The sequence below is a fragment of the Xyrauchen texanus genome, chromosome 23 (assembly GCF_025860055.1).
Source record: "Xyrauchen texanus isolate HMW12.3.18 chromosome 23, RBS_HiC_50CHRs, whole genome shotgun sequence".
NCBI classification, from domain to species: Eukaryota; Metazoa; Chordata; class Actinopteri; order Cypriniformes; family Catostomidae; genus Xyrauchen; species Xyrauchen texanus.
Window position 1 is genome coordinate 7,416,132 of NC_068298.1, and position 15,797 is coordinate 7,431,928.

The following is a 15,797-nucleotide window of genomic DNA, read 5'->3' on the forward strand; positions in this document are numbered from 1 at the left end:
TTCTTCATGAACTAATAAACGCTAATGATGTAAAAGCTTTTAGTCAGCTGTTTCTGATCACATGTGGAACAAAACAGACCTGGTTAATGACAGAGTCTGTGTTCTCCCCGAGGGAAGGCGCCACCTCTCTTTTTGGACTCCCATGATGTCGCTCTGATTCCACTCTCTGCAGCAGCAGCCGCTGTGTCTGTCCTGCCTGCACGCCGAGCTCTTTTTCCAGGGATTGCACCATACGATCTCTGCCTTTCAACTCCTCCATCTGAGACAAACACAAGAATGCATCAGACCAAACATGCTTTTGTGGGACAGTTGACCAAACTGTAACTATGGATGTACCGATACCACTTTGATACAGATCCACGGATGATACAGATCCCAAACCACTACCAATGTTGTTTATTTCTTCATCAGTTTATATAGAATATATACTAATTGGGAGTTATTTCCAAATTTGTTCAAGATGATTCAATATTATTATTATTATTATTATTATTAAATGTTTTTTCCCAATCCAATTAAAACAAAAAGACAGTATTTAGGGTAAAAAGTCCCTCTGTTGCTGGGGCTAAAGGCCCCCATTAAACACAGTGTTTTTCTAACGTGGGGGGAATTGTTATGAAGAATGTTTAAAGTGGGCTTACATAGACTGATCCAATCACAATGGAGATTCATTTGTTCATAGAATGCTTGAGATGTAATGAAATGTCAAATGAGATTTGGGCGTGACTGAAACCTTGCACTCTTAAGTGGTAATTTTGAATAAGCATTAAGTTAATTGTTTGTCATCTTGCCGTAATTTGCTAAAGTTGACAAATTGTGCCCTATAACTATTGCCCTGGTATCTACACTATATCACTTTAGCCCCCCCTGGGGGCCTTTTACCCCAAGTGAGGGGGACTTTTACCCCGGTTTAATTAAATTTTCTTTTTTTAATAAATTTTATTTAAAACAACCTTTTAGTACTTTGTACCTTTGAACATTTGTACTTCCGTTATTATTATTTTTTCACACAATTTATGTTGCTCCATCATTTTTCAAAAAAAAGAAATGTATTTCTCGAACCTTGATACACTCTGATCAGATACCCAACCAGACACCGATTGTGCCCTACAACTCGGAGAGCTGAAAACATGATCATGATAGCCCCTCACGTGCTATGAGTGTGTCAACAGAACAGCGCATATTTAGTGAAACACACTGCGCATGCAGACTATATATTTATTTATTAAATGCAGCCTTTTGCGATTCAAAAGCTATCATTAGTCTTAGAGAGACTTTAATGGTGCTTTTGTTGTTCTATTATGTCATTTTGGGAGCTTGACCATGATTAACACACAGTATCTGATTTGGGCTGGGCTTGTTATTTCACTTGGTTATACTTCTACGAGTCAAGTAAGACAAACTATACTTATTTTCAAGATCTATTCTCTAAAAGCAAGTCTGAATATCTTATCTGCTGCTTCTCAGGTGAATGCATCTTTTTTTTTTTAAAGGATTTTTAGATATTTAAAAATATTTGTATTTTTAATATTGTATTCAACATTCACAGATAACATCTGCAGTATAGTTGCAAAACATTTTTACATTGTTTTAATTATTTTTAGATATTTTTATTGGAAAACAAGCCAAAACAAATCATAAACGTATATTGTTGCAGTGTATAATGGGGTGAAGTATAATCTCTCACCTTTTTGTTCACTTCAATCATTCTAAAAACTCTCTCTCTTATTAATAAAGCTGCTTATTACCAATTTTCTACACGATAAGAAATGCACAGTGACATATATAATGATTAAATAAGTCACGAGCCATCACGTTGTAATCTAGCCGCATTAAGTGTGTGTGCGCTCGAGGGACGAGCGTCCCGGTGATGGAGTGTCTCAGCTGGGTGCAGTTTCAAACCCCCCCACCCCCCGATCGGGACATTCACACAACTCATAGAAGAGGCACTGACCGCACAGAGAAATGTCAGTTTCAGAGTTTGTAGTAATTTACATGATCTGCTTCTGTATTATTTGAACTTTAATAAAGCTATAACGCATTAAAACTGCATTTAAGATGTAACACCGGGGTGTTACCTTAAAAGAGCTCCGACTCCACTTATTCCACAAGGAGAGTGCTTCTTTATTTACTTATTTGGTACTTTTGTATAATTCCCTTTTACTTTGCGATCTACATAAGCTGAATCTGTTTGGAAGGATTAGAGTGCATCTGGACTGTGATCTGTGTAATTCTTCCTCAGTCAGACACGAGCTGCAGTGCTGCTCTCACACGTCATCTTTAGAGTTTAAAGTGATCTCATGTCACATTAAATTAGATCAAACGACTATTCGACAATGAACATTTTTGTCCACAAAAAAAGAGGTTATCGATAACGTCGACTAATCGTTTCAGCCCTAAACAGTAGTATAATGCTTTACACTGTTAATTCTAGTAATCAGATTAGTTAGTGAATTTTAAGTACGTTAATTACTTTTAAGTACATTAGCAAAAACAGTATTATTTATGTAGAATTTAAAGCTATTTATTTTCTTACTGTAGCTGATGGGCGCACACCCCCAATAAGTCGTTTTAAGGGAGAGACACGTGGTGCTGAGTGCCTGTCTTGTGTGCGACAGTGAACAAGGAGGAAATACAGACATTACTTTGAATTCGTTGAAAAAAAAAAAAGGTTCTGTGAAACATTTTTTAGTAAGTAACTTAAAAGTAAAGTAATTAGTAACGTGTTTACTTCTTTGATAAAGTAATCAGTAAAGTAAACTGATCACAATTTTTATAGAAGTATTTGGTAACATATAGTAGATTACTTTTTAGTAACTTCCCCAACACTGATTGTCAGTACTTTTACTGCATAGTTTCATCCATCCATCTTACCAATCTCCTGATTTCTCTCTCGCTCTCTCGTTTAATTCTCTGGATAACTTCCTGGTGAGCTTGATGGGCGACTCTGAGATCCGTGGCTTTGGCCCTGTCTGCCTGCACTGCATTAGCCAGCGCCTCCTCTGCCTGTCGCCGTGACATCTTCGCCTCCTGCAGCTCCTGTGTGAGCCTGAGTTTCTCTGCCTCGTAGCTCTTGCGGGCCTCCTCTCGTGCCTCCTCCTTCAGGGCGTTCCGTAGTTCGCTGCTGGCTCCGTCCCGGAACACGCACACCAGCGCCTGCAGCCGAGCCAGTTCGGTCTCCCTGAGGCGTGCCGCCCGGGCCAGCTCGGCCTCGTGCTGCCGGGACAGGCTCTCTCGCGCTGCCACGACCTCCCTCTGCTTCTCCTCATGGAGTTTGACGCGGAGTTCAGTGAGAGCGACCGAGTGCTTGTGCTGCTCTGTCTCGCGCAGCGCCCTCAACTCTTGCAAGCGTTCCCGTAATTTGCCCACCTAGGAAGTTAGAGACAAGATGTCGGCATTGACCATTTCATTGAAAGATGCCAAAAAGCAACAGCAACAACCAAGAATGCCCTAGAAACCTAAAGACAAATTAGTTAAAACAACTTGGGGCCGAAAGACAAATAAATTTAAGGCATGAATTTCAATGAAGTTTTGTTTTTAAGACATTACAGCATAATCTTCGGTAAAGCTGCTTGAAAACCATGTATATTGTGAAAAGTAGAGGTCGACGGATAGAGGATTTTGCAGATACCGATAACTAAGGTGGTGGGAAAGGCCAATAACCAAATAATTTGCCAATGGTTTTTAAAATTGATTTATAGAATGTAAAAAAAACAAATTTAAAATCGTATTCTTTCCTTACTATGACGGGCACAGACAAAGAGTACTAAATGTATAAAATCCTAGAAGCAGTTCATTGTTCAACCAAAATACCCAGAAAAAATCTGGTGCATAACGCAGGACTTTTAAGTCTAAACTAGCCCAAAATACACCGGGGACTTTTGTTTTGAAATGAAGAAATTATGAAACAATTATCTGCAACTAATCACCATTGATTTTTGCTGATGATGATAGTTCCAAAAAGAACCTAATTAATTGGTAAAACCGATATATCTGTCTACCTCTAGTGAAAAGTACTATACATATAAAAAACGACTTGACAAAAAAAAAAACACTAAACCCTTCAACTCTCTTTTTAAACAGCCCAAGTATTCAAACAATATAACCTTCAAGCAATTCAGGATAATTTGTCATGACAAACAAATTTTCTACTGCTTACTCCCTGATATTTCCAGGTTTTCTGCAAACATGTAAATCATGCACATGGTAAATGGTCAGCACTTATATAGCGCCTTTTTAAGCCTTAAAGGTATTCAAAGCACTTTACACTGCGTCTCATTCACCCATACACACACATTCATACACCAATGGCAGCTAGCCATGTAAGGTGCTAGCCTGCCATTGGGAGCAACTTGGCAGGCTAGCCAAGTGTCTTGCCCAAGGACACTTCGGCATGTGGATTCGAACCACCAACCCTGCGATTAGTGGCCGACCCGCTCTACCAACTGAGCCACAGCCACCCACATGTAGGCCTGCAACACAGAAAGGCAAGTCTTGACTTAGCTGAAGCCAAAATTAAGAAAATACCTTTAATTAATATATTTCTATTCTCTATTTCAAATCTGTCTTTATATTTTGTCAATATTTTATAACCTTACAGTTGAATAGAGTGAGGAGTGAGTGAGTGAGTGAGTGAGAGAGAGAGAGAGTGTGGGAATGCAATAAGCTGTAAATAAATAATGAAAGGTACTAGTCTGGTCTTGCAATACAATACTTGCATACATTACACTACAATAGGCTCTTTTATTTCTTTGTAATTCCACAGTTTCTACCATTTATGTTTATGTCCAAAAGTAAGTTTGCATAATTTGATTATGTGCAATAATCCCCACTAACACCCTACACCACCACGTTTGTCCAGGCTTTATACAGCAGCATTGAGCTTTTCCATTGTTTGACTCTTTCAAAGACTGTGGCAAGTTCTCTTTTATAACTTGTTCCATTGATTGCTTCATAGATAGTACAGGGCTCCAGACTGCAACCAAATGGTCGCATTTTGCAACTATTTTTTGAGACAGTGCGAGTATTTTGTTCAACTACTCGCACATGTGCGACATGCAAATTTAACGACATATATTTGTATTTTATTTCATGTTGAAAATGAGGTGGGTGCGAGTCTGCCAGAGTTGGGTCTGTGAGTGATTAGTCAACTGTGTGGGTAACGTCATCTACACTCGTGTGTCTCGCTTTCGTGGCATCACACTCATCGTCCGTAATGGTGCATTCATATACAACGCAAAGAAAATATTCGTCTTGCATTGCTCGTACGAGTTTGACCGCTGGATTATAAATTTGTGTTTAAACTCGAATTCGCGCAAATAACATGAACCCACTTCTCTTCTGGAAAAGGACAGGAGGAGGGGCTTCAGTTAAAATGTGACTGTGATTTAAGATAAAACAGCACATTGTAGTTTCTGTATTTATTACCAAAGCATTTATCAGAAATACAGTTAAAATGGGGAAAATGTGAATAATAGCATTGCAGGGCAATTTAAGGTGTGTGCACCTAAGTTTTCTGCCTGTACCCATAAAATGTTCAGTTAGGGGCTACAGTGCTCGTAGTAAAAGAAGTTAGTCTGGAGCGGCATAATGTAAAACCACAACTCAGTCAGTTGATTTTAAAACAAATGGTCATGACAAGCTAATTCTCCTGGGAACGCATTACAGAAACTTCCTATCTTCAGTATCTTAAATGAAGATCTTTAATTTAAGAAATTAAGGTAGGATGTTTCTGTAATACAGCCCCTGGTTTACACGCACACAAGAAAACATATTAAAGGGATAGTTCACCCAAAAAGGACAAACCTGTATGACTTTCTTAGGCAGAATGTTGTCCACAGGCACCATTCACTTTTAGGGTATGTTTTTTCCAATGACAATGAAAGTGAATGGTGACTGAGGCTGTCATTCTACCTAACATCTCCTTTTGGTGTTCCATGGAGGATGGAAGTCAGATGGGTGGTTTGAAACAACATTAGGGTAAAAGAAAATCTATTTTTGGGTGTACTATTTCTTTAAATATAGTAAATAAATGGGATATACCTTGCCTTTCTCCTGCTGCAGTTCATTCTGTACATCACTAAATCGGCTCTTCAGCTCTTCATTGGCTGTCTGTAGAGTCTCCATTTCCTGTTTCCCTCTGCTCTTTTTGGGAGGCGGGGCCAAGGTGGGTGTGGTTGCAGCCATCGTCCTGTGTTGCAGATTTACTAGTCAAATCCACACTTCTGCAGTCAAATCTCACGCTAAACCTTTGAGACTAGAAATCAACCGCACCGCCAACTTCATCTTCCTGTTCTTCAGTTGCCTTGAATCTGGAAACGGAGACAGCCGGTCATTAAATTTGACATTAAAACTGACTACTGACTACACACACAAAGTTGTTCCACTTGGTAAGAGTGAGGGCGTTACCCTTACACATGCTCACAAAGCCACAGTTAACATAAACAATTATGCACACTGCCCTGGACACTCACTTGTACCATTTGTTCACTGGAATTTGGCTACCATGTGTTTGGCATGTTTGGGACTCCACCTAGTGGGGCCTCATGGCACTACTTATAGTTTCAAGCACAATATGGATAAAACATGGTTCAAAGCAGAACTTTGTCACATTGGAAGAAGCCCGTGATCTTTTCATATAGGCCACCTGCACAAAAAACTGGATATCTGAATCTTCTTGATAATATCTTGTGTTTTTTTATTTATTTTTTGCTCTAATTTATTTATTTGTTTATTACAGGGCTCAACAATATTCTCTGCGAGTTAAGATTAAAATTAACATATTTATTTCAATTTCATGTGTCAAAGTTTTATTTACAAAAGAAAAGTAAGTTACAACTAATCATTTTAGGCTCTAAATTTGCAATTTTCCAGCTAGAATGTAACTCAGTGAAAGCCATAAATTCATAAACATGCTTTATGCTTAAAATGTTAAATGGCTGAGCCTTGTGATAGGCTAGTAACTTTCCAACAAGTGGAAGATGTTCAGTGTTTCAAACCAGCGGTGTGACAGAGGCAGAACATCAGACAAACAGAGCCTAGTAAATTCCTTGATTTAATCTAAGACTCTGGAAAAAAACAGAATATCCATACAACTTAATTAAACTCAAATTAAGCAGGGGCTTATATTGACCTCAGTGTGGTATTAATAAACTGCTCCAAAAGTACACAGACTCTATCTAAAGCACAGATTAACGTCTAGATGCCAAAATATCTCTAATCTGAAGAATGAAAAAGGGTACACTACGGCACAAATACTACAAGTTACTATTTTTTCCTATTTGAACTCCACAACAACTCATCAGCATCTGGAATCTAGTTCAGTTTCTCTAAGAAAATGACGTTGCGTAATGAAGTTATCTGTTCCAACAATTACATCAAACGAGAGGTTTACAAAAACCAGTAGAAAATGTGAAAAAGTTGAACATTTGCTAAAAATATCTACCACACACACACACACACACACACACACACACACACACACACACACACACACACACACACACATATGGCTACCAGATGTCCAGCCAGTCACAGGAGTTTACCGGCATTCTGCAGGAACATTTTACAGGGGAAAAATTAAATTAAAAGCCGAGCTGAACACTATGAAAGCAAAGAAACGTGTTGCGATCGGAAACACATTGCGTTAGCATCGTGGGAGACCCGAGTTTCAATGCAGCATTGAAACCAGTAAGAAATTGCGTTCGCATAATAAGAGACGAGTGCGATTCGGAGGTTGCATTTTTCCCTCTAATATCAGGCTACATTTTTACTCCACTGATGGCTAGGTTTAGGTTTGGGGTTTGGGTGGGTGTTGGGGGGGGTTGGGTTATAAGTTTATAAAACATGCATTCCTCTTCTTCACTGTATACAGCCTGTACAGCTGAAAACAACTCACTTCATAATCACAACTTGCTTTTGGCGCCCCTCTGTGGACGTATCACATGCAAAGTGGAGCTCATGTGTGCATATACGCCCAACAACAATTAACACTTTGGCCACTGGAGGCAGTGTTTAGAATTTTGGAAAGCTTAGACCAATTTCAGCTAAAGGAAAAGTCAACCTACTGTTTCTGATTTCACTGTGAGATCAGTCTGAGCTAGCACAAGCACAATGAAGTCCAATGTCAGGTTCCATTCCTGTCACAGCCAGTCTCAAAGACTGATGCAAATGTTCATCAGTGAGTCTTGATCTCATCGGATTTTTCATCAGTTTCATGCGTGAAAAGGTTTGCTCACAGATATATGTGCCAAAAAGTGTGGACATCTTCATTGCATTCCTTCTGATGTTTGGGTAGGTCTCGTTAGGGAGGACAGTATAGAATTCAATGAGACTGTTGGGCTTAAACGCGTCTTTCAGAACATCACAGTTCTGTAACTCAGCCAACTCAAACTGATAAGAAGGCAGGGCTTTGTCAATGTCAGCAGCAAAAGGGTTCTGAAAAAGGCTGATTTCTTTAGCGTGGACATGTAGCTCACGGAATCGCACATCAAACTCCGCCTTCAGCATTTCCAGCGCTTCCACTGACTTTTCAGCTGGGAATGGGACCACTGGTTTCTCAGCTGAGAGGCTTTGGGTAACAGGGAGATGGGTGAAGTCTTGCTTTTGCACTTGTCCCACAAGCAGTGCTAGTTTCACCTCAAATGCTTTTATGTGGGAATACATGTCACATATTAGTTTCCCTTGCCTTGGAGCTGCACGTTGAGGCCATTCAACATTTCTGTCACATCTGTTAAAAAGGCGAGGTCCCATTTCCATTTTGTGTCGATCAGTTCTGGGACAGTTTTGCCCTTTGTCAGAAGAAAAACATTGATTTCGGGTAGCAGCTCGTAAAAACGCCTCAAAACTCTGCCCGGCTTAACCATCGGACTTCTGTGTGGTAAAGCACATCTCCGTGAGAAGACTCTAGCTCGGACAGAAAGACTTGGAACTGCCTGTGTTTAAGTCCGTTTGCTCTGATGAAGTTTATACATGACACCACCACTTTCATAATCGATTCCCACTTCAGAACTTTGCAGCACAGTGCTTGCTGGTGAATTAGGCAGTGTACTTGTAAAGGGGGCATGAGACCTCTTTCCTCCATTTCTCTATTCATGCGTCCTATCAGTCCCCTTGACGCGCCAACCATACTAGGAGCTCCGTCAGTCGTGATGCTGGCCAGCTTAGACCAGTCTAGATCCAACTCTTCTATCGTTTGGCACAATTTACCAAAAATATCCTCCCCTGTCGTAGTACCTTTGAGACTTTTTAGGGCTGCCAGCTCCTCGGACACTTCAAAGTTTGAGCTAACTCCGCGAAGAAAAATGAGCAGCTGTGCCGTGTCCTGCATGTCATTACTTTCATCCAGCGCTAATGCAAAAAAATCTAATTCTTTCACTTTTTCCTTCAGCTGAGCATTTACATTATACCCCATTTCTTCAATTCGTCTGGTGATTGTACTTGCGGACAGACTCACCGCATTTAAGACGTCTTTCTTATCGAGGCACACCTCCTCCGCAACAGCATTCATACATTTCTTTACGAACTCACCATCACTGAATGGCCTACCGCAGGTTGCAATCAGTTTAGCTACCTGAAAGCTAGCTCGAATGGATGACTGGTTCAACTGGGTTTGCCGTACAAACCTATTTTGCTGAGCAGATAGTCCACTTTTTAGCTTCGACACTTTGTCTGCTCTCATTTGGCCTTGTAAACTCGCATACTTGTCTCTGTGGCGGGTTTCATAGTGTCGGCGCAGATTGTATTCTTTGAACACGGAGACTGTTTCTTGACAGATGAGGCAAACAGCCATTTCTTTGCATTGAACAAAAAATAATCACTTGTCCACTTTTGGTTAAATACCCTGCATTCTGAATCAACTTTTCTCTTTCCCAACCGTTTGGCCATTTTGTTGTCATTTTAAATTTTCTTGCTGGATCGCGTGCACCCGCTCGATCACGATGGAACGTTAATCCGGGTGAATCTAACAAATAATTTGGTTACTTTAATAATTATAACTAAGGGAAATTTTATTTTGAAAGCCAATAGGTATTATCAAATACAAATATGATATGATTAAAACATATTTAAAATTAAATTGTAAAAATATTTCTCTGCATGGCATTGTTCAGAGGGCTGGTCCAAATACGGCCCGCGGGCCGTAGTTTGGGGACCCCTGCTTTAAATGAAACAATACAAATTAGATATACTGTTTAAAATAAAGACAAAAGTATTTGGACACACATACTGTAATCTCCTAGGACACAAGGGTTAACTTGAGAGGAACAGACTTTATAGTTAGCAAATTGTATTCCACTCTAGGAACACCTAACAAACCAAAACACAACCAATATGAGAGCAGAATCTGATTAAAATTATACTTTGTTGAACTCTTTTGTGGACTTTTGAAACTTTTAATAGCCCTGATATCTTAAGAACTTGCATAACCCCATAATCTAAATGGCTAGGGTATAAAACATCTGAGTGTTATCTCAGCACATTCAAATTATTGAAGCAGCTCGTTGGTCATGGGCAAACGCATGTGATATCCATTCTCTTTCATAAAGACTCTCTCTATGTAGAGTTAGTTAAGAATGAAATTATTTCAGTTAGGAATATGTGTACACATGCAGGACAGGTTTGAAGCAATAAGGGAAGTTTTGTAAGGGTGTAATAGTTGTGTTGACAATGTAAACTCTACTGTGTATGTTTAGTTATTTGGGAAGGAGGGTTGCAGTATTAATGTGCAACATTTGGGCACTTATTGAAGGTGCAGAACAAAATGTAGCTAATCAAATATGAAACCTCAAACAAACTCCAGCACACAAATACACACCCAACAATGAAAAATATGCATACACCCACTTACACACAACCAACCTGACACTACAATAAGTGCAACACTTGGTTCAGCACTTGATTGTCAGGTAGATTTGGCAAACTTAAGGAGCGTTCACACTAGGCTTTAAGCATACAAATTTTACTTGCGGGGCGGCTGTGGCTCAGTTGATAGAGCAGGTTGGCCACTAATTGCAGGATTGGTGGTTCGAATCCTGGCCCACCTGACTCCACATGCCGAAGTGACCTTGAGCAAGACACTGAACCCCAGGTTGCTCCCAATTGCAGGCTAGTGCCTTGCATGGCAGCTCTGCCACCATTGGTGTATGAATGTCTGTGTGAATGGGTGAATGAGTCACAGTGTAAAGTGCTTTGAATACTGTTAAGGTTAAAAAGGTGCTATATAAGTGCAGACCATTTACCATTTTTTTTTTTGGAAGATGCAACAGTCCAATATTTTATATTTAAAATGTTATTGTTTCCTGACTCTCCTGCTACAATACAATACACAGCTTTTAAGTATGTTTTCTTTGTATTTAGCCAAAAGGTCAGCGTGGGTTGAAGGTTCACTCTTCTATTGGTCACCTGTCCTCTGGTCATATGGTTTCGCTTATCAGAGTTTGCCACTTCTTGACCTCTTATATGCAGCGGAGTACAAAATGTATTGCATTAGCTTTCGTTACCGGTCTCCTGCGTTCGGATGCATTGGGAGTGAATGCAGTGTGACGTGTTCAGTGACTGCCCCTTTACTGGCTGTTACAAAGTTTTCCATAGAAACCATAGGCTCTATCAAAAAACAATATATTCGCTTTCTTCATGCATATCGCCATCTACTGGGCTGTTGTGCAAATATGGTTTATTTCTCTTTTTCGTCCCTTTAAGGCTGTTTGAAAATAGATTAACTGTAAAAAGAACTTAAATATTGATCGGTTTCTCACCCAAAACCTATCATATCACTTCTGAAGACAATGATTTATCCACAGGAGTCATATGTATTACTTTTATGCTTCAATTATGTGCTCTTTAGAGCTTCAAAGTTCTGTTCACAATTCACTTGCATTGTATGGTCCAACAGAGCGGAGATATTCTTCTAAAAATCTTTGTTTGTGTTCTGCAGGAGAAAGAAAGTCATACACATCTGGGATGGCATGAGGGGAGATGAGAGAATTTTCATTTTTGTGGGAATTATTCCTTTAACTCGGCTGTGTAAAACACTTTATAAAAGGGGTGACCAGGTCCAGTCACACTTTCTTTCTCAAGTTTGGTTTATATATGAATGTCAATTTCTGTAAAGGTACACTGGCGGCCAAAAGTTTGGAATAAAGTAGATTTAGCTCTTATGGAAAGAAATTGGTACTTTTTTCACCAAAGTGGCATTCAACTGAATACAATGTATAGTCAGGACATTAATAACGAGAAAAATTACTTTTACAATTAAAGAAAAACTTCAGAAATTCTTAAACTACTTCAAAATGTTCTCATCATGAAATCCTCCACATGCAGCAATGACAGCTTTGCAGATCTTTGGTATTCCAGCTGTTAGTTTGTCCAGATACTCAGGTGACATTTCACCTCACACTTCCTGTAGCACTTGCCATAGATGTGGCTGTCTTGTCGGGCACTTCTCACACACCTTACAGTCTAGCTGATCCCACAAAAGCTCAATGGGGTTAAGATCCATAACACTCTTTTCCAATTATCTGTTGTCCAATGTCTGTGTTTCTTTGCCCACTCTAACCTTTTCTTTTTGTTTTTCTGTTTCAAAAGTGGATTTTTCCATAAATTTTGCACCTCTGAGTCTTCTCTTTACTGTTGTACATGAAACTGGTGTTAAGCAGGTAGAATTCAATGAAGCTGTCAGCGGAGGACATGTGAGGCATCTGTTTCTCAAACTAGAGACTGATGTACTTATCCTCTTGTTTAGTTGTACATCTGGCCTACCACATCTCTTTCTGTCCTTGTTAGAGACAGTTGTCCTTTCTCTTTGAAGACTGTAGTGAACACCTTTGTATGAAATCTTCCGTTTTTTTGGGCAATTTCAAGCATTGTATAGCCTTCATTTCTCAAAACAATGATTGACTGAAGAGTTTCTAGAGAGAGCTGTTTCTTTTTTGCCATTTTTGACCTAATATTGTCCTTAAGACATGCCAGTCTATTGCATAATGTGGCAACGCAAAAACAAACACAAAGACAACGTTAAGCTTCATTTAACGAACCAAATAGCTTTCAACTGTGTTTGATATAATGGCAAGTGATTTTCTATTAGCAATTTAGCATGATTACTCAAGGATAAAGTGTTGGAGTGATGGCTGCTGGAAATGGGGCCTGTCTAAATTTGATCAAAAATTACTTTTTTTTTTTTTTTTTTTTTTTTAAATAGTGATGGTGCTGTTTTTTTACATCAGTAATGTCCTGACTATACTTTATGATTAGTTGAATGCCACTTTGGTGAATTAAAGTACCAAATTCCTTCCGAAACAGCAAAATCTGTACATTATTCCAAACTTTTGGCTGCCAGTGTATATATAGTACAGTACCTTAATGTACTGACTACAAAAATATATTGCACATTTCCACCATTACTAGCTACCTAGGAACAAGATAGCAGGTAGTCAATTGACCTAGCATGTTGTTACATTGTATGGGGCAAGTTGTCCATGGAACATCCCATTTTAGGCTCTTCAGATAAATGTAAACAAGGATAGAATTCACACACACACACAAAAAATCTAAATCTAATTGATCGGCATAGGCTACAAAGCAACTGCTATAGAAAACAAGCATTTATGTAATTGGCTTTTTGACTTGAAAACGGACAATATCACCGTTCTTCAATAAATTCACTATAAAAATGTCAATAATTATTATTATTATTTAATTCAATTACTTTTACAAGCCTGGAAATCACAATTTGAAAATGTCTCTGATATTGCCAGCTTTTGCATGACCGTGGGAACCATGTGTGCTGCGTCCAGGGACACATAGCGCGTCTGTGGAGGCTGAAATTTATCAGCACCGGGCCGGCAGAACCACACCCACAGCACCAGCCATCACAGATCCAATGCAGCTAAACATCAAGATCACTTATGTGGACATAAAACCACACCATATCAAACTCACGGCCAGATGGCGTTATGACTGACAGCGTCGGGATATCATGACTGACTGACAGCCGAAAGATGGAGCAATCGGCGCAAAACATCCGTCATCTGGGGTTTGAGTCTGGACTGGATCTACACCGTTTACAATTCAAACCATGACACATCGCATTAAAAGAAGAGAATATCAGATGTTACTGTCACATACCATTTGAACAAAATAAATGCAATGAAATGAAAAATGGGTGAGGTTGCTGAAGCGATGAGCGCGATCAATAAACTCTCTGTTAAAAGTGATGAGACAATCAAATGTATTCAAAACGCACACCAACCCTTATCCAATGCACACATTCAATAATGCATGTCTTATGTTAGGCAGAACCTAACAGTACATGGGTTGGCATATCATTGATCCAGGTTATAAATGATCGTATATTACATACTAACTTGCCGTGAGCGTCTCAGGTGTCCACGGAGGCCGAAAATGTGTTCCGCTATATCCACAGAAACACCCCAGGCGGCGGCATCTGACAGCATTTGCGGAAGTGTAGATGAGGGTGGTGTGAGAGTTGATGCTGTTTTACAATGCTGTTGATAGTATTACCGGATAGCGTTACACAAGTACCCACCACAGCACACACGCGAGAGAAATCCGACGGCGAAATTACGAATCCTACTACCGTGAAGGTTTGCTTATTAATATTCATGAGCCAGGGCGTCGCTAGTAGAAGCTAAAGACCCAAAATCATTCCTGCATATTTATCATTCGTGAGCCAAGCAATCACTATGGGAAGGTCGTTCTTGCAAGTTCAGCATGATGTAATTAATATTCATGAGCCAAGCCTTTCGTCATAGTAAAATTCGTAATTTCACCGGGCGGGCACACGAACACACTACACCCACCAAGAAATCCTTGAATAAAATGTTCATATTATTACATATTTCAATAATAGAGTTTTATACTATGATATAAATGATAATAAATCGAGATATTTTATATGCTACAGAGTTCAATATAATTGAAGATTAGAATTAAATTAGACATTAAATTAGTCATTATTTATTTATTTATTTATTTATATTAATCTGTAACCCCCAGCTTTTTGTATATCAACCTTGATATGGATGCCATTTGTATATATGTATCTTGTTCATCTGTAAATCATCTTACAAGAACACACATTGTGCTACTGTCTCACTCAGAAATTGGTGTGTTTAAATAAGTCTACAGGATTCCTTTCCCAGCTAATTAACTCAGGAATTGGGCTGTGATGGCTGTGAAAACAAGGGCGAGTGGACAACATGGTATACAGCATGAATGAATGAAACTACAGTCATAGGGCAAAATTCCACCAACCACTGGCACAGTCATGTAAAGGGGTAAGGAGGGGGGTGTGTGGTTGGGAGTGGGTCTGTGCTGAGTGAAGTGGAAAATCAGACTCAGAAACATCACTGAAGTGGCATCACACTGACCTAGATTTCCTCATCTGCTTGCCTCTCTCTGACTCTCCCCATGTAAACGTATGTTTGAGTGCAGACATTACAGCATGCATGATTAGCACCATATGCGGGCCACTACCCCAGGCCAAACCGACACACACACACACACACACACACAGACCCACACCCACACACACACACACACACACACACACACACACACACACACACTCACACACACACACACACACACACACACACACACTGCTCTTGAACTGTGCAATTTCTTACTTAGTTCTGAAGGATCAGAGGATATGATTTTAAAAGCAATATTGTAAAGTGAAATGTGAATTTGCTAAAATATATTTTCTATTATCGTGCAAATGGGAAAACACTGATGCCTGAGACTATACTCTATTTTTGAGAGTTTTGCAATTGAGCGGT

At 39.5% G+C, this 15,797-nt stretch overlaps 1 protein-coding gene across 2 annotated transcripts in view; it reads right to left on the reverse strand.

The window, feature by feature from the left end:
* LOC127663173 (janus kinase and microtubule-interacting protein 1-like) overlaps positions 1-14,532 on the reverse strand; it is a 44,931-nt gene extending 30,399 nt beyond the window's left edge. Inside the window, exons 1-4 of one of the 2 annotated variants that reach the window (XM_052154665.1) lie at positions 14,361-14,532; positions 6,043-6,311; positions 2,875-3,369; positions 80-259 (exon numbers count right to left, since the gene is read on the reverse strand). In XM_052154665.1, the coding sequence (XP_052010625.1) occupies positions 80-259; positions 2,875-3,369; positions 6,043-6,186 (819 nt within the window). In that variant the 5' untranslated portion in view covers positions 6,187-6,311; positions 14,361-14,532. Of the gene's footprint in view, positions 1-79; positions 260-2,874; positions 3,370-6,042; positions 6,312-14,356 lie in introns of both variants that reach the window. The other variant, XM_052154664.1, reaches the window with a different exon arrangement.
* Positions 14,533-15,797: the final 1,265 nt, after the last annotated feature.